Raw genomic sequence first — 25,754 nt, 5'->3', positions numbered from 1 at the left:
TCTTCTTTAAGGGAGGCCAGCCTGGTTGCTGTAAGCTATCCTATTGTGTTGATTTAGGGAGACATTTGCTGTATATAACGTTTAAGGCTGATAATATCATTGCTCGGCCAGATAAATCAAGCATTGGCCAAACCGTAGGGTCAGCTATCGATCCCTATACTTAAAGAGACTCTCTCTGTGAGTGTGTGTGTGTATGAGGAGAGGGAAAGAGGGGGGCTCTGTGTGCGTGTGTGTGTGTGTGTAAGAGACACAGCGATTCGATGTATATAGGAGCTGAGGCAGTGTGTGTCTGAGAAAGGGGGCTGCGTGTCTCTGTGTGAGAAGCACACAGGGATACTCTGTGAGAGTGTATTTCAGATCACACTGTGTGGGTGGAGGCGAGAGAGGCTCTCTGTGTGTGTGAGAGAGAGAGAGAGAGAGAGAGAGTTTGCAGCCTGTTCTGCAAAGGCTCATTAGCATTCCCTGTCTTCCCAGGGACCTGCACTGACAACTAACAGAGATATCCAGCTCACCACCAGGCCTCTTCTCCTTTTGTCTTCCAATCTCTTCCAGAAACAGATTTATATGTGGGATCTGTACAGTGACCTTCCATTTGGTTCACTGGGATGCAGCGTATAAAAAACAAGCGGGGGACATACCTGTTTTTGGCCCCGAGCTGTACAACTGTGTTTCCATTCCACTTAATGAACTTGCGATGTGGATGCATATTTAACATCTGCAACACTTGTGGCGAGGGGTTTAAAAGTGTTTGCTACTTTGCCTTAGTCTTGGAGAAGGAAGCATTGCTGTGGTTTGCTCATGTGTATATGTTCTCCCTGCTGTCACTTAAGATCAAATAAGGGCTGATTTTTTTTTTATTGAAGGATAAACCGCACTGATTGCTCTTTTAAAGCAGAAGTGATACACCACTGTTTACTTTTTGCCGTGGTTATTTGTCGGTTAAAGTATTTCGTGAAATATTTTGTTTCTTGAAACAATTCTACACACACAGCCAGGGGAAAAGAGGAGTTCTGACTTTAAGCCAAAGCCCAGGAGGTTTTTTAAACTTCCACATTTGGGCCAAAAACATCCATTTGAAACTGCATTCCCGAGGATAAAGTGTGCACACAAATTACTGCAAACTAAATGCTATTCCCTGAACTTATAAATAAAACTAGTCAGGTATTTTTCCAGCGAGCGTACAAATTAGTCCATGTTGACAGATGTTTGTCACTTAGTAACTTCTTTCCAAGTTTTTTTCCCCTCCCTCTAAGCCTTCTTTCGGGCTGGCTTTGTTGTTTTAAAATATGCATGTCTCTCAGGAATGCCAGTCACGAGTCCAAACTTTGTGTCCAACCTCCCACATGAAATGATCCTTTTATAGGGAACCCGATATGTCTCAATCTGCACTTCACTCAAAGCCTCTGGATATGGGGCACTGGTCCCTGCTCAAAAATAACTGAGCAGAAACGCCTTTCCACCTAAAAAAAAAAACCCCACGAATGGCTCCCAGGGAAGAAATATAGCTCCCATAATTAAAGAAGGCAGCGGTCAGAAGGGAATGCAGCCTGAAAGAGGGGAAAAAGCGAGTTTTACTTCTTTTCTGATTGCACTTGGGGTGTCATTACCAGCAGGTTTATCCACACAAAGCACTCGTAGCAAAGAGTTGCGTGTACATGGGAAAGAAAGCTCGAGCAAACGAAGACCAGAGGAGAAGGAAGAGGAAAGATTAAGGAACACAGTCCAACTTCGAGAAAGAGTAAGTGACCTCTGTACAATAAGGGAGACGGGAGTGGCTTTGAATTGACAGCCAAAGTTTTCTGGCTAGAAAACGGGGGGGAAAGTAGATTGGTGGAGTGATTACTGAATGGGAAGGTGAATCTGACTCCAGGGAAACTCCTGCCAGTGCAGACGGGGTCAGAGAGGGGAAGGGAAGAAAAGTTGCTGGACTAAAGAAATGCCAGATAGGAGACCTCTGCTCCTGTTGGCAGAAAGCTGTCGTATGGACGTAGCTGGTGCAGTTTCACTCTCAGGCATTTGTTTATTTGTGTGTGTGTGCTGCCTTCTTGATCAGTGTCTTACGTTGAACTGAACTAGGCACAAGGCTAAGGGACAGCCGGAAAATGGGGAAGCGCCCAAAAAGACTTTCTAGAAATCAGGCTAAAAAGGGGAAAATCTCCGCTCGACTTAGGTTTAGCTCTAAAAAAAGAAAAACTTTACAAGTGATGGAAAACAGATGAACTCTTCCCTCTGTAGCATTTACTTTCCTGCACTGATGTGGAGTGACGTCAGCAATTGCCTACCCTATCCTCTTCCGAGAGAGAGAGAGAGAGAGAGAGATCTTACCTCTCTATTTTTCCCCTCCTAGCTTTCTCTTTTGGGACAAACTTCCATAAGAAGTAGGCAAACCACCCTTGAAAAGCTCCTGATGGATAGGACACCTTTCTCTCCTTTCCACTACATCTACACACTCCAACATATGGAAAGCTTGTAGGCCCTGTGCACTTATAGAAGCTGATAATGCATTAGTTTTCAGCAATATTTACAGCGCCACTTTTAATACACACCAGATGGTTTGCGATTGTGCTACCACAGCCAGCTAGCTCCTAGATTTTAACTCAGCAGCATTTTGTTACAATTACACTTCATGCTGAGACCAATTTTACTGGTGACCTATTTTTCATATTTGTAGCATTTTACGTTAAAAACCTCCTCCCTGGCCCCTTTACACAGGGCAACGCTCAGAAAGGAACAGTCTGTCACTGCTGCATTTAGGTGCAGAGAGCTTTGGTGACATTTAATAAATAGATGTTCCTCTGTGTGCATATACACACGTGTGTATATATAAATATATGTGTAATTACTCGTTATATTTCGTCAATAACACTAGATTTGTTGAACCTCAATTGACTGTATTTTCCTTCGTGCTAGCAAACATTACAGAACTATAAATATTACATATGGTTAATTATTATGCCACTGCACTCTGCCTGGTTTATCCCATGCACTCGAGTCCTCATGCAACTTACACATAGGAACGTATCTCAAAGATATTTTGGTAACGAGTGAGTGAATGAGAGTCACTTGAAGTAGATGGGAATTCTCAAACTTAGACACTTAGTGGAGAAAACTGCATAACACATTCCCATGAGCCAAACCATATGCTAAAGCTTTACTTGCCTAGATAACATCCCAAGGCATTTTAAATAGTGCCCAGTCAATGTTATCACCTTGTGTGAAAGCTGCGATGACAATCATGTTTTAGCATGGAAGATTTTTTCTAACCTTATTTTAAACAATGTAACTAAGCTCTGATATACAGCAGAGCCTGTTTTGCACAGAGCAGTATAAATAGCCCATTTGCCCCATTGCAGGTGTGCTCTTCTTACACACATGCTTTCCCCACTTTTATAAGAACCTTTTAATTTTTTTCCTCTCCTGGTAAAAATCACAGATGTTTATTTTATTGATATAACCTATACCTTGGTTATACAGAGAATAATATGCCTCAACTAACAGTCATTTAGCAAATAATAGAGGCGTTCTGGATGCTTTCCAATGTTACACATGTACTTGGTCATAAAATGATACGTGAAAAAATTAACATCTGCTTTCCTAAAATAAAGTGTGCCAAGGAGCTTTTTATGAATGCTTTCCTCATTTTAAAAAGAAATATGTAGAGATAAACTGGCATCCATATGTATAGCATATTTATAATGGTTTTAGGATTTAAAGGTAGCTATTCATTGCATAAGCCATTTAGAACTGACGTTTTAAAAGCTACTTAACCTCAGACATCCTTGAATCTTAAAGAAGGATTCCAAACGATATTATTTAAAGAGGAATTTGCTGTAATTTAATTGCATATCAAGGCGGAACTATGCACAAGCCTTGTATCTTATGCTGTGTTTAATAGCATTTCCATTTCCATTTTATTTACCAAGCCTACTCCCTTCAGGAAGGTGACTGGAAAGTTTAGTTAAAGTTGTTTCTTTTGGTTAAAAAAATCCACTATTAGGAAATGAGGCAAACCTTGGAATTATTTCATTAAGCTTTGGCCTGGGGGGGGGGGGGGGGAGGATGGGAGCTATAATCATTAGTGCCTTTTTTATTATTTCTACAATTAGTGGCTAGATTCTTCGCAGAAAAAGCTGCTTGAATGTTTTGCAGATGTTCCACTTAGACCAAAACTGACCCTCTATTTCCTCCCATATAAGTGTCTCAAACTCTCCCATCAGTGCATTTATGCCAGTGGGGGGAGAGGGGAAGAAGAGGGAAATCTCTGGGTTTGTAAGGACTAAAATAACATATATAAAATATACTCACACACATATACCTTCACATGCGTATCATATGAAAATCTTCAATGACGTAAGTACCTTCTCAAGGTATATAGCCCTATTATATATTATACAACTTTGTTACATTTCGATTGCGCCTTCCAAACGTAAAAGTTTAGTCTCCCCCACCCTCCAGCTGCAGGTGCTGGGCCTTAGCCGGTCTTCATATGAAGTGTGGCTTAGAAGAAAAACAAGATTGTGCACTACAGTCGATAAAACTGTCTTCTCCCGCTAGAAACTGTGCTGCAGAGCGGACATTGCTAGCTGTTCGCTGGCGCTTTTGTGGCCTACCATTGCTCTGATTAGAGGGTCTTTTCGTCTGGCTAAAGACGCCAAATCTCTAATCTTTGCAACTCCTTGCAACCCTGTTGGATGGAACTATGTGTGGGGGACGAGAGGGTGGGCTGTGTGTGTGTGTGTGTGCAGGAGAGAGGAGGGGAGGCTGCCTTGTGGATGTAGAGGAGAGAGGTTAAAGAAATGGCCCCTTTCTGAGTGACAGGGCCCTTTTTCAAAGGCCAAACAGAAAATTGCTCCTAATATGAATAGGAGAATTTTCAAGGTTTCACAGCTTTTCTCTTTATTTTTATTTGTATTTTGCTATGAATCTGGGCGTGCTGCTAAATAGAAAAGTGTGCAGTTGCTTCAATAGGGAAAAAAAAAGGACCCTCCATTAACTTTTTTTTAAAGATCCTGCCTGGATTGGTAAAATCATTAAAATATGTTAAGTGACATGAAGTTTGGATTTATGTGGATGCACCGGACAGAAAGTGGACAAAGCCAGCAGGGGCAGTCACGCTTTAAGACAGGGGGTCTTTATTTAAAGATGGTGTATTTATGGGGAAAGAAAGGGAATATCTTACAAAGCTCTCACTATACCCCTGATAACAAAACCTGTCACATCTTCACTTCTTACTAGAAAAGAGAGAGTGTCCTCATTTGAACATCTCGAAAGTGATTATTAGATGCCTCTGTGAGAAATCAGTTTGGGAGAGTAAGCCCAGAGCTCAAAAAAAGATTTGCTCACACTGCATGCATTTCTAATTCCCCCCTTATAAATACTTTCATAATATCCCTAAAATCGCGCTTGCCAGAAAGGACCGTTCGTTAGGAAGCATAGCGCCTGCTTAATAAAATTTGCACTTAAAAAAATCAGGACCACTGCTTTTATTATTATTATTTTGCCTCCTTTTCCTCCCCCCGATAAGTTGTGAGAACTCTTTTTGGGGGGGAGGGGAGAAGAGTGTGAAATGAAGAACACAAAGACAGTATATCGGTGAAAAGAAGAAAGTGACCCTTTAATGAGAACTAAAGAAAACCAAAACGTAGATGAAGTGTACCGTAAAAGCTGCTTCAAAGTACATCCTAATTCCCTTGAGTTCAGCCATCACATAGATTTGGTAATTGGGAGTTTACTGCGCAGAGGTAAGGCAGCATGGTATGGATAACCCTATATTTTTTCCATTCAATAATTATATAGATATGTTTCCAGACAGTCTTCCCAAAGAGCCATCAGATATTAGAGACCATTTCTTCACGTGAACTGAAGGGAGATCCTGTCACCGCAGAAAAGTACCTGCATATTCACAGTTAAAATGATTTTTCCCTCTTTATAATTATGATCATGGCTCCAGTTGTGTTTGAGCATGTCTGCGTATGCAATAACATCATCAAATATATGCTCATGCCTTTAATGGTATTTGCTTCCATGTATGAGTTTCATTTTATATTTATTTTCAGACCTTAGCGGTTCTCTATTATCAAAAGTCCCCACAAGTAACAGACCAATAAATCCAAACAAAAATAAGACAGATTTCCTCATCGATGTGTAATAAAGTTAAAGGACATTGTTTTGTCAGACAAGCGCTAAGTAGAAAATAAATCTTTGGGTCTGGGGAAACAAAACGGAGTGCTGTTGGCGTGTGTGTAAATTTACTTTTAAAAGCAATAAATCAATGTTAAATTAAACAGCTGGGTAGCCTATCGTGCAGAAGGTCACATGTTTAAGAAAATATTGGCGGTGAAATGTGCTATTTAAGAAGATACCAAGGAAGTTAAACCTTTATTTCAATGCAGCCTCTAGTTTCTCTGCATATGGGTTGCATCTGCACTTCAGGGGCTTCTATGAACTTGAGAGAGCGAGAGAGAGAGATTCGCACCCAATGGCTAACTTCAGATCTTTCCCCCACATGTTACACACACACTTTATCGTCCAAGAGGCATTGCATATTCTTCTTTCAGCTACTGCGTTCAGGTTAAATATTGTAGCCTGTCGAAATAGTTTAATACTGTTCTTATCTAAATGCTAATTTCATCATTTCTGCAATCATGACACTCATACATTCCACGTCCATTAGCTGGACATAGAAACGTCTGCGCTTTGAAATGAAAACCTATTTTCAGAGTATCCAGAAGCTACAGAGAAGGAAGCTCTGATCAGGCTTTCAACATCAGCTGAAATATTTCAGTGTTTATTTTCCTAAATACGAGTGCAATGTGTTTTGTTTAAATACGCCGTGCTGTTAAAAAAAGAAACTAGCACAACATCCAATAACATTTTAGAACTCTGATATAGACACAAGCCGGATCAATAAGTTATTAAAAAAAAAACAATGCTAGCAATATTGTGGAACAGTAAATGACATGACTCTGCGGCTAGCATATGTCTATGCGATGGAACATTTTGAAGATATGAAGTTGCAATTTTAAAAGGACCTGGCAATAAAGATATTCTAATACCTAGGGTGTATTTGTGTTAGTTATTTTTTTTCAAATACGCAGAAGGTGATTGGGATGGGGAATTTATAACGATTCTTCTTTATTACGAAAGCTCCAATATATTTGCGGACCGGCTGCAATTTTCACAAATCATCAGTGTCTTTGCGGAATTTTGCAGAAATCATGTAAGCGCGACTTAGAAGCATTCTTTTTCCCACAGGAGTTCGTAAAAGTTTCCACAATAAAGGGTAACCGTAACAAGATGGGAACTTAGCGATTCAATATACGCTGCCTTCGTTTTCATGTCTTGTAGAAAGGCCGTGTAAAATATTTTTGATTAAAAAAAAACTTTAATCCAAGTTTCACCCAAGACATCGGGGCCATGTCTTGCAGTATTTGAAACCTTGTGTTCCTGTTTTACTTTCAAATATCTGAGTGTATCAGGATAGGGTTTGGGCAGGTAGGGTGATACAGAGCACCATGCTATAGATTCGTGATTGCTTCCCGCGATGGGTACCACCAGGAAGCTTTTATATCAATATTTTCTCTTAAAGATGTTAGTTGGAGATAATGAATATTCAAGGTTAATAACTGACACCTAGGTGCACTGTGTTCTTCTACCTAGATATATAATTAACTATATGTGGGAAGTGTTCAAATATCAATTAATTAGAAAAGATTGAGAAATAGATTATTCTAATAAACAGAAGAACACGTGAAGGACAAAGAGTGGAGCTGTCCCTTACGAAACAGAAAGGAGACACAGAACATTTAACTCTGTGTATGGATTGTCTGCTGGTGATGTATTGCCAAGGGAAGAGCTCTCAGTCCAGGTACGACTGGGGAGAAGGGAGTATAAGTTTCCATCTCTTCCTCTCTACTCAAGGTGCCTGTCCTGCGCTTTGATTCTAAATTTGTTGGCTAGATGGCGCTGTGTGTCTCAAGACTCTTCCAGTTCAGACTTAAAGCTGCCTTTTAGCATCGTCCCGGGTTTTCTAGCTCCACTTGAGAAACGCGGAGCCAATACCTAGCAGCAACAACAATAATAATTTTAAACACATACTGAGAAATGTAATGATGGATCTGAAAAAATAAGCGCCGGACTGAAACCATTGCATTAGAAATTGAAATGGGCGGAGATCTCATTTATGGCAACTCAGGTTTTAAAACTCCTAATGAAACACTGTCGTAGCAGTTATGAATATGTACCTAATTTGTATTTGAACAATGAAAAAAATCAGCAATTCGAAACTCTGAGTTGCAATTGTTGCACTGCTCTATACATGAATCCATTAGGTCTAGTTTCAATATAAAGATAAACTCGTCCTACCTACTAGGTTAGCTGTCTTGTCACTCTGATAATTGATCAAAACAATTATGAGCTAGTTAAAATGAAAATGCCATTAAATCAAATATAAGCCTTTGATTTTTTTAGGACTAAGACGCCTATGAAGAAACTATACTTAATACAGGTGTCAATACCTAAAGATCAATAACGTTTAATGTGTACGGAATTATGGTCACTGGGCTACATTTATTCAACTTCTTCTTAGACTAAAAAACAATTATTTGATTTTTAAACTAATACTTTTGAGGTTAAAATCCCCTTCTCTGTAGGGCATTAATGTAAAAATTACTTTTAACAGATAAAACTAATAGAGAGTGAAAACCATTATTAATTAAAATATACTGTAGGTTGCGCTTTTTAAAATCAAGATGGCAACTGCATAGCATTTATCATTATTTCCGTGATAGCTTCAGGAAAGTTGCCTGTGAAAAGGGGAACTGTATTGGTAATCACTGAAATATCAGCTATGTATTTATAGAGCTTTATTACAAATAGGTGTAAGGAGAGAGTTTTGCTATACTGATCGTTCTGACTCGTTTTCTCAGAAATATGGCATCCTCTTTTCTCAAAAGAATAAAGGCGAATGAGTTTGGCCGGTCTCGCTTGAAAAAGCTTTGTAAATTATTTGTTATTATCATTTGGTTTCTCTGCTATGCGATCATTGCAAAGCCTTTCTCTAGGTGTTAGGCTGTAACTAGGAGGCGCTGAAAACCTAAGGCGGAAAATTTACAACTTGATCAGCTACAAGCCACACACACCAAAAAAATCTGCTACTGTTGCAAACATATGTTACGGATTAAGTTAAGCAAATGGCTCTAGTTTTGCAAGGTTGAAAGCTGATAATAAAAACGTAAATGCTGAAGAGTTTGGCTTTTGTTATAGTTCTAATTCTTCATAAATTAACAAATCCCTTTCTATCTTCCTGGAAAACGTCATCTAGCTGAGAAGATTGCCTGTCTTAACTCCCCTTCGGCTGTAGTTCTGTACGCATTTAGCTTTGAATTTAACAGTAATTAAAAGCGGTTAGGGATTGATTTCGGTGAACAAATATTTAGGGAATTGAGAATATCTAAAACTTAGTGCTCATAAGTGGGAACGTATTTTGGACATTCCTCTTTCCAACGACAGAGTCTTAGGATCAGAAACACTGAAGAAAGTTAGTTTTGTCTTTTCTCTTTCATAATGTACATCATCCCTATCACTCAACATTTTCACTTCCCCTGACTTTAAAGTGTTAGGCATTACATAGGCATATAGTCTGTTTTTTTCTCCACAGTATGAAATATGAAGCTCAGTATTATCCAATCCTCTTATTAGAGACAGAAAGAATAAAAATATGGATGATCTTTAATGAGGATGCTGTTTTCCATCAGGGAATTTATTCCAATTCCTCCAACAGTTCACCATCTATTCTAACCGTCATTGCCATTAAAAGACAAAACTCAGCTGAATCACTGATGGTTTGGCGGGGGAAATGGCAGGCTTTATATCTGTCTCAGGGAAATTGCCCTGTGGTATAGACAGACACAGACATTTGTCTAAACATACCAGTCTTGAGCAGTTCTGAACTCGGTAAGTAAGATCAGAATCTGTCCCCCTATTTACAAATATGATATTGAACTTATTTTTCAGACCATCAAGAGAAACTACAAAATGGCAACCATAGAGTTTTAATCAGTAATGTTACCTGATAACTTAATTACTCTCCCCACAAACACATAGTTGACACTTTGGAAATAAATGAGAGATTATTGATTTTCAAGAAACTAAATAAAGTGTGTGTGTAAAATGTATGTTTGCACGTATAGTGTACAGACACGCTTTTCTTTCATTAAATAGTCAGTGTACATTTGACTTTGACAAATGGCCAAAAGACAAGAAAAGTCATTTAAAACGACTTTGAAGAGTTACAGGAAGGGAAAAAAATGAAAAGGATTTCATAAACGTGTACCAGGGGAAAGAAATAGAATTAAAGAGGGAAACCAGCTGAAGAGAGAGAAAAGAAAACAATATGCTATTTTTATTGAAAACGTTCAGTGTACCAGACATACAGATGATCACTTATAGATTATATAAATATTTTCAAAATAGATTTTTTTCTAGATAGTACATGTGTTTGTACGTAAAAACCCTATTTTCTTCTGATTAAAATTTAGTTCTAAAACTTACTCGCAAGGTCATGTAGATAGAAAGATTGAAAAGGTCTGATCTGCTAACATAAGGAACTTTCTAGCTTACATAAAAGTATGTGGATAAAATATGTAACATTCCTCTCAGTATTCGCAAAAGAGAGCATATAAAATATATTTGAGAAAAAAATAATCCTAAAGCATGTCAGATAAATCATCAAATCTTCCCCGAGAAAGTTTAAAAACAACGAAACCAGCTTGCATCATTTTTCTTGCTACACTTGCAAAGGAAAATACATCTTAGTTAATGTTTTTCTCCTATTAAGTAATTTAGGAGGGCATTAAATAATCAGACCCAAAAAGTAATTTATCAATATTAAATATGGCCAACTACTTAAGATTTTATCTTTTTAAAAATATCTTTAATTAAAAGGCTGCCTAGCTGATAAAGTCGTTTTTAGAAACACCTTTGTCTTTGGTAGAGGCTAATGTGATACATACTGACATATTCTCTAGTTGTAAGTATTCAACAGGTTTCTTCGCTACCACGCAAACTTTCCCCCATTCCTGCTCGTTTGAATTTCCATTTTCCCCACAGTAGAAAATAAAATGATTTCTTAGGGGCGCGATCGTTGTTTTAGAACAGCTAGTTATATTAGAGTTTTGCAGTTATTTTTTTTTAACGAAGACAATGGTACCACATAACAAGGATTCAGAATCCCAGACCACTGATGGTCTCGCTAGATATTGAGTTAAATCACACTAAATGCAAAGCAGAAGAACCAATCGGAAACGATCCACCCCCAGAAAAATAGTGAGAACATGAACTCACTTTAACAATAATTTTATGCATTCCGAATATTTTAAAGGGGTATTGCATCAAATAATATTAACGATAAAACTCCCGTCACGATCTTAGATAGATTCTGATATTTCAATTCGGATCAGGAAAGAGAATGCTTTTTAAAAATTGGCAACAGGTTTTTTTTTCTGGTCCGTTAACAGCCTAAATCAATTAGTTCCCTCCACTATTGTGGATTCATTTTTAAACAAATGTAACATTAGTTTGAACAGGAATTGTAACAAATAATGCTGCAAATCATTACTAACTAGTCCCCTGTCCTTATGAGTTATGCATTACCTTAGAATGATCAGAGAGGCAAATGCAGGAATCTATACTAAACAGAGGCTGAGTGAAACATACTAATAAGCAGTGTGCCTCTTGCTGCGTCGACTAACTAACACGTAAATAGCTCGATTTATAAGCTGGAAGGCTCTAGATACTTTGCTAAAATGACAGTGAAATGATGAAACATACAGAGGGCGTCTCTCCCTTTGCACACATCCTGAGCACCCAAACAAAAGGGAAATGATGGCTTCAAGTCACAACCATCCGAACAGGAAGATGCTTTAACGGGAGAAGACGCGAGACTTAGCCATATACTTTACTGTCACTTTCTTGCCTGCTGTCAAGTAAGTTGCTGTCAGGCTCTTTAGCTAGGTTGGGCTCTGGCTCGGGAGCCTCCAGGGGCTGTAATTAACAAGCTGTCTGGAAGCACCAGAGCTCATCAAGCTGCTCTGACCAGGACGGAAGCCCCTTTCCTATAGGCCAGGTGCACCCTGACTCTTCTATGTATGCCGCGTGGGAGTGTAGCTGTGAAAAAGTTTTGCGGTTGGATTTTTCTTGAGCAAGAAATCCAGAGGAGAGAGAAGGGGAAGCGATCTAAAAAGGGCAGTTAAGGAAAAGCTCCATCTTAAAGAGAAGAGAGGAATAGGGGGACTTGGGAGGGACATCGGTAGCAAGTTTATCCAGAAAAAGTTACAAGGTGAAAACGAAAACTTAGCTGGGGAGTTCAGAGTCACCGACATTGGAAAGCGCAGAATGAGTCTTCTAAGAGGGGACGAACAAGGTGACCTCACAGCTGAACCATTATCCAGGTTCCGGGGATCTTACAAACTGAAGTGGGTCAAATCGTAGACCAGCAACTAACTTTCCCAAAGAGATCGGGATCTTTCTGAGGCATCAGCCCCGCAGGGAAAGGGGGTTTGGCTGAGCTGAGTGAAGGAGGGATAGAAAGTTGTGTCTGAAAGTGAACTCAGAACTAGGCGCTGTCCGTGGTGCTAAGGCGAGAGACAGAACAGCCTCACGTGTGACTTCACTTCGTTTTGCCCTAGCTTCGGACCGAATCCTGACCGAGTTAGGGACATAAGGACGGCAGGGAAGGTTCGTTTTTCATCCATGTGAAATCATTTCCCCCCCATAAATCCACAGTTTAGACACCATCTTTCGGGAGTTCTACGCCTTCCCCCATGCCCTTATAAAGCCGGACTTGAATCGTATTTCGGTTTAAGCGGGGGGGGGGGGGGGGCAGATTTACGATCGTGTATTTTAAAACATACTTTCCCTTTCGCACGAGGAAGTCTTTTCGAGGCAGATAAAAGGAAGCTGAGCTGAAGTTTTTCAGGTTCAGACAATTTGATAAAGTGTTTGAGTAAATGCAGAGGCATTACCCCAGTTTATAAATGAAATAACAATATGCACGTACACCAGGTATGATCTAGAGTGACATTCAACAAAGATAAACGGTAGAAAAAATAAATCTATTTGACAAGGTCATTTGCCATAAATATATTTTCACATTTCTTCTCCACTGATTCGTTAACGTGAAGATCCTTAGGACAAATGGGCACAAAATCAGCCTTAGTATTTGCAAACTACCTGAAAACGCACAAACAACTGCTATAGAGAACTTATTTTCCTCTTGATTATTCATATCCCGGTTGCATTTCCTATTACAGAATTTAATTGTTACTTTGATTCTTATGACAAGAGGCAGATACTAAAATATGGGGAAACCTGAAAAGCCTTGCAAGAGCTAACACAACCAAATAACTGGGACCCTGTTTTCCCCAGCATTAAGTAAAAAGCAAATTAACAATGTTTTGGCAGGAAAGCCGGGGGAGGAGCGAGATCCTTCAAATTCAAACAGCATTTCAAGTGTATTTGAAGGGGGGTGAGAAAAAATCAGTCTTTAGCTAAGACATTAACAGGTCAGTGGGAGCTAGAACCCACATTTCAATCGTAAGAAAAGGGAAAAGAATCAGAAACAACTGGCACAATGATCGACACTGACAGCATTTGACTTCATGTTTGTTACCAACTACTAGATCAATATTTGCAAGATCCCTGTAGTCTTAATGGGCTTTCCCTCAAAAAGTGCATACAGGCAACACCTTGGCATAACTGTGGAGAGTTAGTTTGACAGTTAGCTGTTCAGGGGCTCACATCAAGTACTTTTGTAAGGAGGAAAACACGATTTTATCATGTAAAAAGCCGCGCTTATCAAGAGAAGGTGTGAAACTGTCCGCTGGGGTGGGGGTGGCGAAGCTATTTATCTAATTGGTGTGTCAGAGATCCCAGCTTTAAATAAATCGTTTGAACGCAAAAGTCTAGAGATACTAGTTTGCCAAACAGTAGGGGATTAGGTGGGGCTTGAGTAAAGAGAAGTGAAAACGACGAATAAACAAAAAAGAAAAAGAGAAAGAAAACCAGGCCTTGCCTCCGAAGGGTCACTTCTCTTCTGTGTAGAATTCAGTGGAAAATAACTGACTTTTGTCTCAGTCAGGATGGGCGCTTGTCCCCTGGAAATAGTTATATTTACCTGACCTCAATAGATTCATATAGGTCAGCTGCAGTGGGGGGACAGGGGGAAAGGTAGTTAACTGCTTAATTTTAGTTGCAAACATTTGCTGTCGGGAAATCAATTTGATCAATTTCCCTCTAAAGTTTTGGGGGCAAAAAGGATCCAAGATGCAGATACATAATGCAGAAATCTGCTCAAGATTCGGCGTGTTCACTTTTCTTTTCGTCTAGTCATCTGATGTTTGGCTGTACTCAGATTCCTTTTGTTTTATTTGTTTTGCAGAACCCCTTTGAAGTCTTTTCTACAAGACAAGTATTAGACATATCTAAAAGGTGATACAATTTCTGGCGGGAGCGGAAAACGAAGTTATTCCTTTTTCTAACAAGGAAAAAAAGGTGAGATGTATCGTTGTCTTTTGTAACTATTAAAACCAGGCATATTAAAATCATTGCTGGTTATTTTTTCTTCATCTATAGACGTAACTAACGAAGTTTTCAGGGTGAAAAAGTTTGGCCAAAAGCAGATTCCTTCGGATAAGCATTTTCATTCATTTGAAATAACGTAGCACTCCCATATCCTTTCCTCTTCAGATTCAAAAGGTACAACTTTCCAATCTATTTATTTTACATGACGATGACTGAATCGTCTGTACCTGATAAATGGTAAGAAAATTAGTGCCACATGTTACCTGAAATGAACCGTTTCACAAAGTTCCTTTAAAAAGGCAATTTCTTAGTAAAAGGACTAAGGGAACCCAAACATAAGCTCTGAAATCTAAACTCAATTCCCTGGAGGCAACAGATAGTCAAAATTACCATGACTTTATAAAACAAAAATAACATAAATAGTGCTTTAAGAAAATGCTACAGAGCGCTACCACTTGCTGGCTACCTACCGCTCTGACTAATGCCCCAGAAGTCTAAATATACAAAATTTAAAAAAACCCAACAATTTTTACTTCGTTTTTTGGGGCACCTTTACTTTTAATGTTGGTTTGTGGGTCTCACTAAATACTTTTCAGAAGAATACATTTTTAGCAAGTTCAAAATTCACACTGTGTCATAACTGGGGCATGCGATTATTGTGCAATTGATGGACCTGAATAAATCCTGTTGCACAGAAAATCAATTTTGTTCATATTTATGTCGAATTGTGTGTATTATACAGAGAGAGAGAGAGACAGACACAGAGAGCGATCCAGTTAAGGAATAAAACCTTGCTAAAATTTAAAAACAAACCCCCTCTTAACTATATGTCTGATGGATGGGAGTTGATTGTCCAAACTTGTTGTTGCTGTTGCTGTAAATTTGAGTTACAGTATTAGGAATAGCGAAGTTTAGAAGTGCTATAAAGCTGCTTGTCTAAATCTACTTTGAAGTAATGCTAGTGGGTCTAAAATCCAGATTTTCTTGTTAATCTCTAGTTTTTGCCTTCAAACAGAACTCAGTTACAAAGAGCTTGGAAAGAGTTTTGCATCTATTCAAGGGGCACACAATCTTTAATTTTCTGAGGAGTAAAAACTCCCCAAGAAACTTCATATAGCTTCTTAAGTTTTGCTTAGCATACGTGATAAAACATTGATTGTCGCAGTTTGGTGACCCATGAAATTTGGGGGTTAGTTTTCTCTTTAGACCAGAGCATATAATTATGCAAATAAAGAGCTGTCACTGATCTGGTGAAATAGCCACAAACACATGCAATCCAAAATGAGACAGAAAAGTGAAAATTTGAGGTCTTATGATGGATGTTACAGTGACAAATGACATCTCCTACCAAGTTTCTCGAGAAGTTCATTTTTCACACTGTATAGAATGTCACCATAATGCACGAAAGAGGGAAAGAGAGAGGTACTCATTCTTGGAAGGTTATTTTTATTTGGACTGACTTTAATGTAGAGTACGCTGCAATATTTTCTTAGACATGACACTTTCCATTTGTACTTTTGAGTGAAATTCCTAGAGGGAAAAACACTCCTGTTTCAGCGACAGGAAAGCTATGCGTTCACTTCCCATTTAAAAAAATCCCACCTTCCTTTGATTAAGACTGAGAAAGTCAAACCCAATCGATTTATTATAATCAATGTGTTGAAAATTATCAATTCAGATGAAGATTTACTCCCAAAGTGGCTATGCTTGAAGGGCTAAACAATTACGTTTTTCTAACCCTAACTGTTTACTAAACATGAGAACTGTATTTTAGAGTTAAAATGTACTTTTTGGCACAACGTTTAAGGACTATTTTTCCCACCGAGTCATTTTAAACCTTTCAAAATTGCAGGGGGGGGGGGGAGGAGGGAGAAGAGGGTTAGAGAGGGGAAGGGGCAAGGTTCAGACTTCTGATTCAGTTACAATGTGTACTCATTTGTGACAAACTAACAAGACCCCTTCAAATCCAATCCGCCTCGTACATCTTTTTTGCCATTTGGGTCTCCCAGTCCCAAAGTTACCATTCCACAGTCTGTTGCATAATTTCAGATGTCATGGAGCTTCCCAGTGATGAAATCTGAGAAGGCTCATGTCAGACCGCTGACTGCTAAAGACATCACTACATGAAAGATCAGTGGTGTGAAACTTTAAAAACATCGATCCAAATGAATCAATTAAATCAACATTCATCCCTCCTAAGTGTGGTTTAAGACTATCATTGTTACCTTTTTACACTACACAGATTTGGAGATAAACGCTGGAATGCTTTGATGGTTCCATCTATTCCAGAATCACTGTTAATCGACTTTTTGTGTTATTTTTCCCTTTCAACAGCTTATGCCCAGAGAGAACATTCTTCACATTTAGGATACTCTTAAGACTGTTGCTTCCAGTCTAACCCTGGATAACAAAGCTGATGCTTTAGCGAGTAGGCTTTGTTAAGTGTTGCTTAAAACTTTCCCAGGCTCAAACTGATTTTTATTTTATGGCATTGCACGGAGATGAATGGACTATTAGTTAAAAGGAAGAGGAACAATTCAAGAGGCTCCCAGTTAGTTACTCTGGTACAAGCAAGAAGATTCAAACTGGGAGAGAGATCCTCCTGGATCTGGATGTGACATACGTTTTGGTGGTAAAACGGGTTCCGCCTATCCTCCTTCCCCCTCCCCCAAAGACCAGGAACTTTAACTAGATAAATTTTTGTACAGACGACTTACATTGTCTGCAAAGCTCAGGAGTGTGGTAAAGTACTGATAAACCCTCGAAGTTACAGCAACAACCGTGCGTCATTAACTTGAGTCCAGTCATTTGAGCTCTGTGTTTGTTTCCTAATACACTAGCGGAAATAGGAAGAACCCAACAAGAGGAAAGCTTTCCCTTATAACTACAGAAGCAGGAACACCTTTCCGCTCTCCAAAGATCTTAGTTGGCTCTAGTCTCAGAGTAGTTTTGGTACATTAATAATACATCATTTTGTCTCCGATCCCTTAATCCGAAATGTCCTGTAGGGTAAGCGTAGGGTCAAATAAAGCAAGACGTGAATGAGATCTTCTTTCCCCACTTTTTGGAAGAGGGAATTGCTCTTTCGTATATCATTTGTAAATCACATTTTTCTATCCGGTAGAAAAGCCCAATTCCATTTTCAATTCCAAAACATCCAGGAGAGGATTTTCCCCCTTATACTTAATCATCTAAAGCATAAGTGTAGGCAGTGTGAAGCCAACAAAGACTAAAGAGCTGTCATGATAAGTTGATGTTAGGCTATTACCACTTCAACAGAGTCAGACCACCACCAGCAAGATGTAAAATATTGATCTGTTATTGCGCCATGCGGTGTTTTTATTAACATCTACAACCGGCTCTGAAGAGAAAAATGCTTATCAGCAAACAACAGCACATTAGAAGAGAAAAGATTTTATTATTTTTAAAGTGTAAACAGAAATATACAATTCATAAGAACTCCCTGCAGTTCCTTACATGAGCAATAACGCAAGTCCATTGGGGCACGAGAAAGACACTTTTAATAGGGTATTTATTACAGTAGAATTTTTGCACTTGATTTTCATGAAAATAAAAAATATTGTTGTGTTATTTGGCACCTTGGAAACTACCCTCGTGCATTTCCAGTGGTAAGAGTTTGACAGTTGCAGGGTTTGTTGGGTAGCTTTTTCACGCACACTCACCCATCTTGTTCTTTGAATTTACGCACAGAACTACACTTGTGAAATGCAAACCAATGTGTTACTATTCACATGATACACTGATCAGAGCGGAAACTAACCCGAAACGAGTACAAACGGCGGGAATGGGTGACAGGCCAGCCCCAGGCAGGTGGCCAGCATGAAGTTACTTGGGGAGAAATGAGGTGAACCATATTATTACGTCTATACAGCAAACCCATAATCAAGAGGATAAGTTGAGAAATAAGATTACACTGGAAGCTGCTCAGCTGCAGACCTGGATTTTGCTTTGCCTCCGCCTGGGAAGTTCCACAGCTTGCAACTTCCTCGTGTCTCGCTTGAGAAAGTCTAACTCAGGAAACACCCCGGTAAGGGACAGGTATAAAAAGGAAAGGTTTTTTTTTTAAGGCAGCTATAATGGAGATAAAAGTGCAGAACGCATCAGGCAATTTTACTGTGATTTACTCGGGTCACAAGCGGAGGATGCTGAAAGAAACAATGTGCGAACTGAGTAACACCCCAGGTTAGTTAAATAACAGCAACGACTGGTGTATATACACGGAGTATTATAACTGGGTAATTGTGACCCTCCAACACTGAGCACTGCACAAACTTTATGAAACCGAAAAGAAGTTAGCAAATAAAATGGAAAGATCGGGAGGAATCTCTCCTTACACTGAAGCGACATGATTCGATTACTGGTACGCGTACTGACAAAAAATACATTGAAATCCACATTAAACACTTTAAAACATGTATTAACAACAACCCCGGACCCTCACCCCTGACATACTAAATTTCTCCATTCCACTCCGAAATGGGAAACATTACATGAAAAAGGGGTCAATATCACAAACCCATTTGGTGGCTGCCGACGATTTGACTGGTTTGAAGTAACACAGCAGCTGGATAAAATACTGTTTTGATTTTTGTCTTTGCCTCTGCTCTAATAACATCAGAGGCAACGCAGACATGACCACTGAAGAAAAGATCACTTTAATTTAGCTTCATCAAAACTATAAGAACTAATTAGTGTACTTGCATGCCAGACATGGCATCAGGCACATATTGCTGCTTATCAGACATTAGCAGTTAAAAGTTGCTGACATCAGCTAGTATTACTAAAAACATTTCCTTCCGAGGTCTGCAATTTCAATGATTTTCTGGGCGTTTCTATTTTATGAAACTGGCTGTGTATTTTATCAAGTGTATAAGGCAGGGACATTATTTTGGCAAGCACATTCAAAGAAATATGGAATTTAGGCCTGCGTTGAATCAAAAACTGAATCATGATGATGAAGCATGACAGTTATTAAAAATGCCGAAGGTGAAAATTTAAGCATCTTTGAATTTTTAAAAATCAGCAAAATCAGTAATTCATGACTTTTTATTTATGCTATCATAATTCACAGTGAGATCCAGACGGTTGCTGAATTGGTAAAGTACAAAGCAATTGGCATTTTAAGGTAGAACTTTCAAACGCAAGTGGGGCTCTACAAATAATGCCAAAGGAGAAAATCGTATACCAAGAGACTTTCCCCCAAATTTGGACTAAAGTTCTTGGACCCTTTATTTGCAGAGCATGGTAAGTGTGAAGAGTTGATCCATTTGGTCCCAGAGAAGAAAAGGCTATTGATAGTAAATATTATTTTTTTACTATTCAAAATTATGTCCGTCTTTAAAAACAGTAATTTATATTTTGCTTTGTCTCAAAATAGACATTTTATTAGAATAAAAATAAACGTATCAACGAAGCTCTAAAACTAAATTTTAAATACAGGTATTTATGTTACAGTTTTCACTAAAACATGTTTTACAGCTCTCGATTTAAAACCTCTCTGGCAAAAGTGGGAATCCTAAAATCAAGAAGCAAAAGATTTCAGCAGAAATAGCATCGGGTCATTTTGGTTTAAATTTAGTCCTTGCTTCTGTAATGTACAGATTTATTAGAAACCTTATTTTCAATTCAGAGACAGTCCCGCCCTAGAAATATCTATTCATTAATTTATTATTTCGTAGGAGCTATTTTATGCACAGTCTCTCCTCTGGTCTCAAAGGAAAGAAAAAGATATTATCAGAGCTACAGAGAACAATTTGTATTTGTAAATCCAAATACTACATTATTGTCTTTGTGCTATTCTTTAATTTTAATTTAGTCATTATGGCTTAAATAACCCTCCTAAAAAAGCACAAACAAAAATATTCTGTTGTTAGAAATGTCTCCGAGCATTTTAAAGGCTGAAGAAGAGCACGGAGGAGGAAGAGGGGAGAGAAATCTACCTGGATACATTATTTAAAAGCAAATCTGTTAAAATGCATAAAACCCAAAGTTTGCTCCTGTCATAGAAAGCAAGCAAGCAAGAAAGAAAAGTGAACCCTGAAAGGAAGCAGCAAAAATCCTGTAGGCGATAGGACCACGAAGAAGCTGTTAAACTCTGGCATCAGCTCGGTGCAGGGCTATGTCAGGGCAATTAGAGCTGCACCATGCTGCACTGTGCAGTACTGCTGTCAGCCTTAATCTGCGCACTGATGGGCAGCACGAAATCCAAGCTACAGCCCACAGGAAGCACAACCAGTGAACCCATATTGCTTTGACAGTTGCACTCATCTAGAAATAATGCAAAACGCTATTTAGATGTATACATCACGACCCTGTGCTCTAGGAAGAAAACAATCTAATGAGGGGCTGGGAGGCTGCTTGCAGAAAACAAGCAGCAAAGGGATGTGGTTTCCCCCCCCTTCCGCTCCTCTTAAAGCTCTTCATATTTGATTCTGTTGGAGCGGCGCGTGGGGGCTAGTTTGACTGAACTGTTCTTTGCCTCTGATGCTTCACCGAAGAATTTGAAAATAGACGGGAAACTCTTCCAGGAAGTTAGCTCGTGACGCTCGGTCCCTGCAAAAGACAAAGAGCAGAGTTTGATTCGGTTTGGGGCGGTTGCGGTTCTGGGGTTGCAAGTCCCACCGTGCAATTGTGCAGCGTAACCGCACATCCACGGAGAGCGCGATTTGCGGGTCCCGTTCCAAAGCTCGCTATTAGGAGAGGGGCTTGAACCAATTACCTGAGGCGTGATCACAGAGCGCCCCCCCTCCCGCATCACCTGCAGGGGCATTCTCCCGGCGCGGAGCGTGCAGGGGTTTAGTTTTACACATTGACTAAGTGAGGCGAAGAGAGCAGAGCGATGCCCTCAGCAGAAGCCCGAAAAGGCCGACAGGTTACTGAGTCTGCCTGGTTACCATTTTCTCCCACCCAAACCCTGGCCGGTGAAGTGGACAAGGGCCGTCCCAGAATGGAGTCACTGAAGCACATTTAAAGTCCTTTCCTTCCACACATGCGGCGTGATTTCTATTTCTAGGCATCCTCCCATTGCAAACAACCTCCAGGACCGCCGCACACAGTGGGGCCCACTGGGAAGTCCACTGGAAGCTAGCAGCGATCACTTTATTTCATCCCATCCCCTTGAGCGCTGCCAAAGAGCCGTGGGTCCTTGCAACGTTAAAACCCAGACACGCCCCCCCCCCCTCGGGCGGTGCATCTCCAAGGTCAATTTCATGAAAGGAGCGAAGTCCTTGGCCTAAGTGTAAAAAACGGGGATTTCAGTTTTAGGACACAAGAAGCTGCCTATGTTACTGAATCCCGGCTCCCTTTGGGCTCTGATTGAAACGCAGGCAGTCACAATAGATGCCTTTAAACACAAATTGGGATGACTTTAGCCAGCCCTGTTACCAACAAGCCAGTTCAAGATGCTCAGTCTGAAAAAGTGAACCGTGTCTGCGGTTCCATCCCCCAGAGGAAAAGTGCATTTGTATAAGCTGTCTCATGCACAGGGGGTTTTACTGTCCTGCCCCTGGCCTCTTAACTGCCCAGCACCTTTGTATGACAAAGACAAACAAATCATAATAAAACCCCACCCCTCTCATGCAGTCCAGGATCCAAATCTGAAAGAGTGGTGATGTCTTGCTGGATAACCCAGTGGTGCAGAGATGCTGCCTGGCAGTCTCTGGATCCCAGGCCTCTGTTTGATACTTTAACATTGTTAATGATAATTCTTTAGTCTGTAATAGTAGGTCATTGCTATGGTTACTCTACAATGGTGCAACACTTCGCTTTCCCCTTCAGCTATTCGCTGAGACCTGGTAACCACATTTGTTGCCTAGCAACAGTTTTGTGACAGTATCACAATCTGGGAGTTCCAACAATAAAGGACATGATGGCCGTGGCCTGCCCAGAGGAGAGATCTATAGCGTGGGGGTGGGTGGGTGACTTCGGGATGGGAGTGGCCCCTGAAAGAGCTGCTACTGACAACTTGCAGAGTCCCTGCAGCAACACACAGAGACAAGGGAAGGCTCTGCTAACAAGACAGCCCACACAGCTATGCCCCTACAGACACTGAGAAAGGAAGATATATGTGGTGGTGGATTGTCATTGTGTAAACACACACCACCACTCCCCACACAGGTGCTCCCTTCTGAGATACCCTTTGCCTTTACACATGCACACCTCGTCACAACATATGCCTCAATGCAGATGCAGTTTTCAAGAACAATTCACTACATACGTCCACCCACAGAAACCCTTTACTGCCACCGTACAGATATTTCCTCAGCCCACAGACACCTTTCACAAAAAAGGCAATTAGCTAATACACACTACTCCTCCACTAACACCTTTTAAAAAGGCAATCTACATCATACACACATACCCCCTAACACACACACCTGCTTTACACAATCTGCCACATGTCTCAGAAATTTCTTCACAGAAACCTTTTAAACATCAATAATCACCTCAGCACCAAATGCAGGTATTCCCTCCCCCACACAATTTTTCACCCAGAGATAATCCATCACATCTACAGACATCATGCTTAATACAGACAATCCATCACACCCTACAGCCGGAGAAGTCAACAGACAGACCATAGGCCAAATCTGAACAGCCAGACACTTTTGAAGGGATCCATGACATCTTTTACATTTTTTATTATTAGCATCATTGTTATTGCAGTGTGAAAAATATTCCTCTGGAGTCCATACCTTGACTATTCCTTGACCAAGAAACTTGGACCTTGACAAAAAATAACTGATTATTCTTGCACCTATACAACTCCCTCAAAATTACACAAACTTCCTACCACAACACAATGACATAGCTCCTCCTTCAATAAGACAATCCACAATCCCATGTGAATCTTTCCACCACAGAGGAACCCTTTATAGGGAGACAATCCACTGTGACCACACACACCCTTACACAAAGTTGTAAACCCCTATATACATCCCATTTGCATAAAGTCATGCTACCACACATATAGACACTCCGTACAAGAGAACAGTATCTCTCTACAAGCAACCACTTAAGTCACTTCAGCACCAAATATTTGTTAGCCACTCTTGTGCCGGCAATTTTCCCTATACAGACACTTGTACCAGTTAAGACTCCTTACTCTTGCACATGTTGATACCATATTGAGTCTCTACAGGCAGACAGCCTCCACATCTTATCCTTGGTTTTCATCACACAGCTCAACTCCCACACCCCAAAAGACATACACACACTACTCTGCCTCTCCAGTCTTCCCTCATTAATTTCTCTGCACACACCCACATTCATTTCTGTCTTCTTATATTTTGATTAAACTGAATGCAGAGAATATCACACTGATTTATTCTTTATCATTTATATTTTCTCTTTGTGAAAGACCATCTTCAGGAACAAAGAATGACTAAAATAATGCCCAAGAAACTTTGTTTTAATTGTCTTTCCCTTCCTTCATTTCTCCTTCTCCCCTGCATTTTTCTAATTTCCTCAGAGATCACACAGAAATGTTACTGAGAGGCTGATCAATGTTTCCTACAGCAACTCACTTACCCCACCTTTCTCCAAAAACAATTCAGGCTTTAAATCTAGAGGGCCTGATGACTCAATGGCCTAAAGCAATTTTAACTCCCTCTATTTTCCTTTTCCTAGCAACAATCTTACTGACAGATGAACAATTTCCCTGGTGATAAAATCACTACCATGGCTGTTTAGTATCCAGGATTATGATGACTCTTTGCTTGAGTAATACAGAAAAGACAAAAACAAAAATTCAGCCTTGTTACCTTGTCAATTCTATACACTGCCTTTCGTGGCCCTTTTACAAGTCAAAATTTGCCCTCAGATATGCACTTTCAGTTCCCATTGAAGGGAAAGCAAAACGTATCCTATAAAATTTAACATGATAAAGGTAGTACATTTATTATTTAAAAAAATATACAAAATTGCAAGGTGTGCTGGACAAAAGCAACATGAGCTAGAAGTTATGCTAAATGACAGCATGGCCTAGTATGTGTAATAGATTTGGTGGCCTGGTTCTCAGAATGGCAACATTAAAGAGTATAAACTATACAAGGAAAACAGAAAGGGAAGAAGAGTTAGCATTACATGTCAAAAATATTTGTAAAACCAGTAGTAGAAGAACTGGTTGGGAATTTTCTATTAGAATTAGTTTCTGACAGACAATGCAGGTTTTACCAATTCAAGTTTCTAAAGAAACATTTTGATTTTGTTGACAATATTTATTTTCCTCGTTTTTAATTTTGGGTTGGTTTGATCCAAATCACATCAAGAAAACATTAAACTCTATATCCTCTGTGGCACATTCTTCTATAAGAGTTGGAGTTTAGTCCCTCCATTTTCGCCAGGGGTCTGGCTTCCTGGAGATCTTAAGTATCCCTTAATAACAATGTGGATTTTAACTCTGATCAAGCTGTGCTCAGTACCACAGGAGTCACAGAGTTTGGTGCACTGTGAGAGATATATTTTGGTCAGGGAGCCTGGCCCATGGAGGAGAATGGAGTCAAAAGGTCTCTGAGCTACATTCCTCCAAGGTAATGCGCCACTGTGGAAAAATTCATTATACTATCTGACCCAAAGGATTTCAGATCCATTCAGAAACATTTCAATTTTGGAAAAGTCAAAATATTTCACTGTGATTGAAAATGTAAAACCAAAATATTTAGACATTTTCAAATTAAAATGGTTCAGAATTTTCATTCTGTGAAAATTTTTGAAAGTTCATCTTTTCATCATGAGACAAAAGCATGTAGAAATTTCATAAATTTCACAGGATGGAAATTCCAAACTCACTCAGCTCTAACACATATGAATGAAAAGAGCAGCAGTAAAGTACTTGGAATAAGATACAAGTAGTATAACATAAAGGTGAGATTGTACCTCTTCTATAGAGCTATAGAAATGAAGGAGAGTTAGGTAACAAAATACTGCTAAACACTGATCACCAAAGAAATATCTGTTACTTCATGATCAAGAACATGGGGAATATTATATCTAACTACTTTATAACACAGTTATAAACTGCACACAGTTTTCACAATTATATAGCATCTTTTATGTGAAGATTTTAAAGTACTTCACAAAGATTGTTATTATCCCTATATTCAGATAGTTAATTGAGGCATAGATACTACAACTGACTTATCCAAGGTCCCAGG

General features: G+C 39.5%; 1 protein-coding gene and 1 long non-coding RNA gene across 4 annotated transcripts in view; one reads left to right on the top strand and one right to left on the bottom strand.

Moving 5' to 3' along the window:
- Positions 1–1,075: 1,075 nt before the first annotated feature.
- On the top strand, positions 1,076–17,830 carry LOC106732646 (uncharacterized). Its single transcript, XR_001368917.4, has 3 exons — positions 1,076–1,738; positions 14,438–14,550; positions 16,915–17,830. It is a non-coding gene; the product is annotated as an uncharacterized LOC106732646 (long non-coding RNA).
- A 3,090-nt stretch (positions 17,831–20,920) lies between these two features.
- Positions 20,921–25,754, bottom strand: part of ARB2A (ARB2 cotranscriptional regulator A) — a 334,295-nt gene continuing 329,461 nt past the window's right edge. For all 3 annotated transcript variants that reach the window (XM_075932154.2, XM_075932155.2, XM_075932153.2), the window contains one exon: positions 20,921–21,153. In XM_075932154.2, coding sequence (XP_075788269.1) covers positions 21,011–21,153 — 143 coding nt within the window. In that variant the 3' untranslated portion in view covers positions 20,921–21,010. The remainder of the gene's footprint in view (positions 21,154–25,754) is intronic.

This window comes from Pelodiscus sinensis, chromosome 6, assembly GCF_052426305.1.
Source record: "Pelodiscus sinensis isolate ZL-2025 chromosome 6, ASM5242630v1, whole genome shotgun sequence".
Classification (NCBI taxonomy): Eukaryota; Metazoa; Chordata; order Testudines; family Trionychidae; genus Pelodiscus; species Pelodiscus sinensis.
This window is presented reverse-complemented; position numbering and strand designations above follow the sequence as displayed.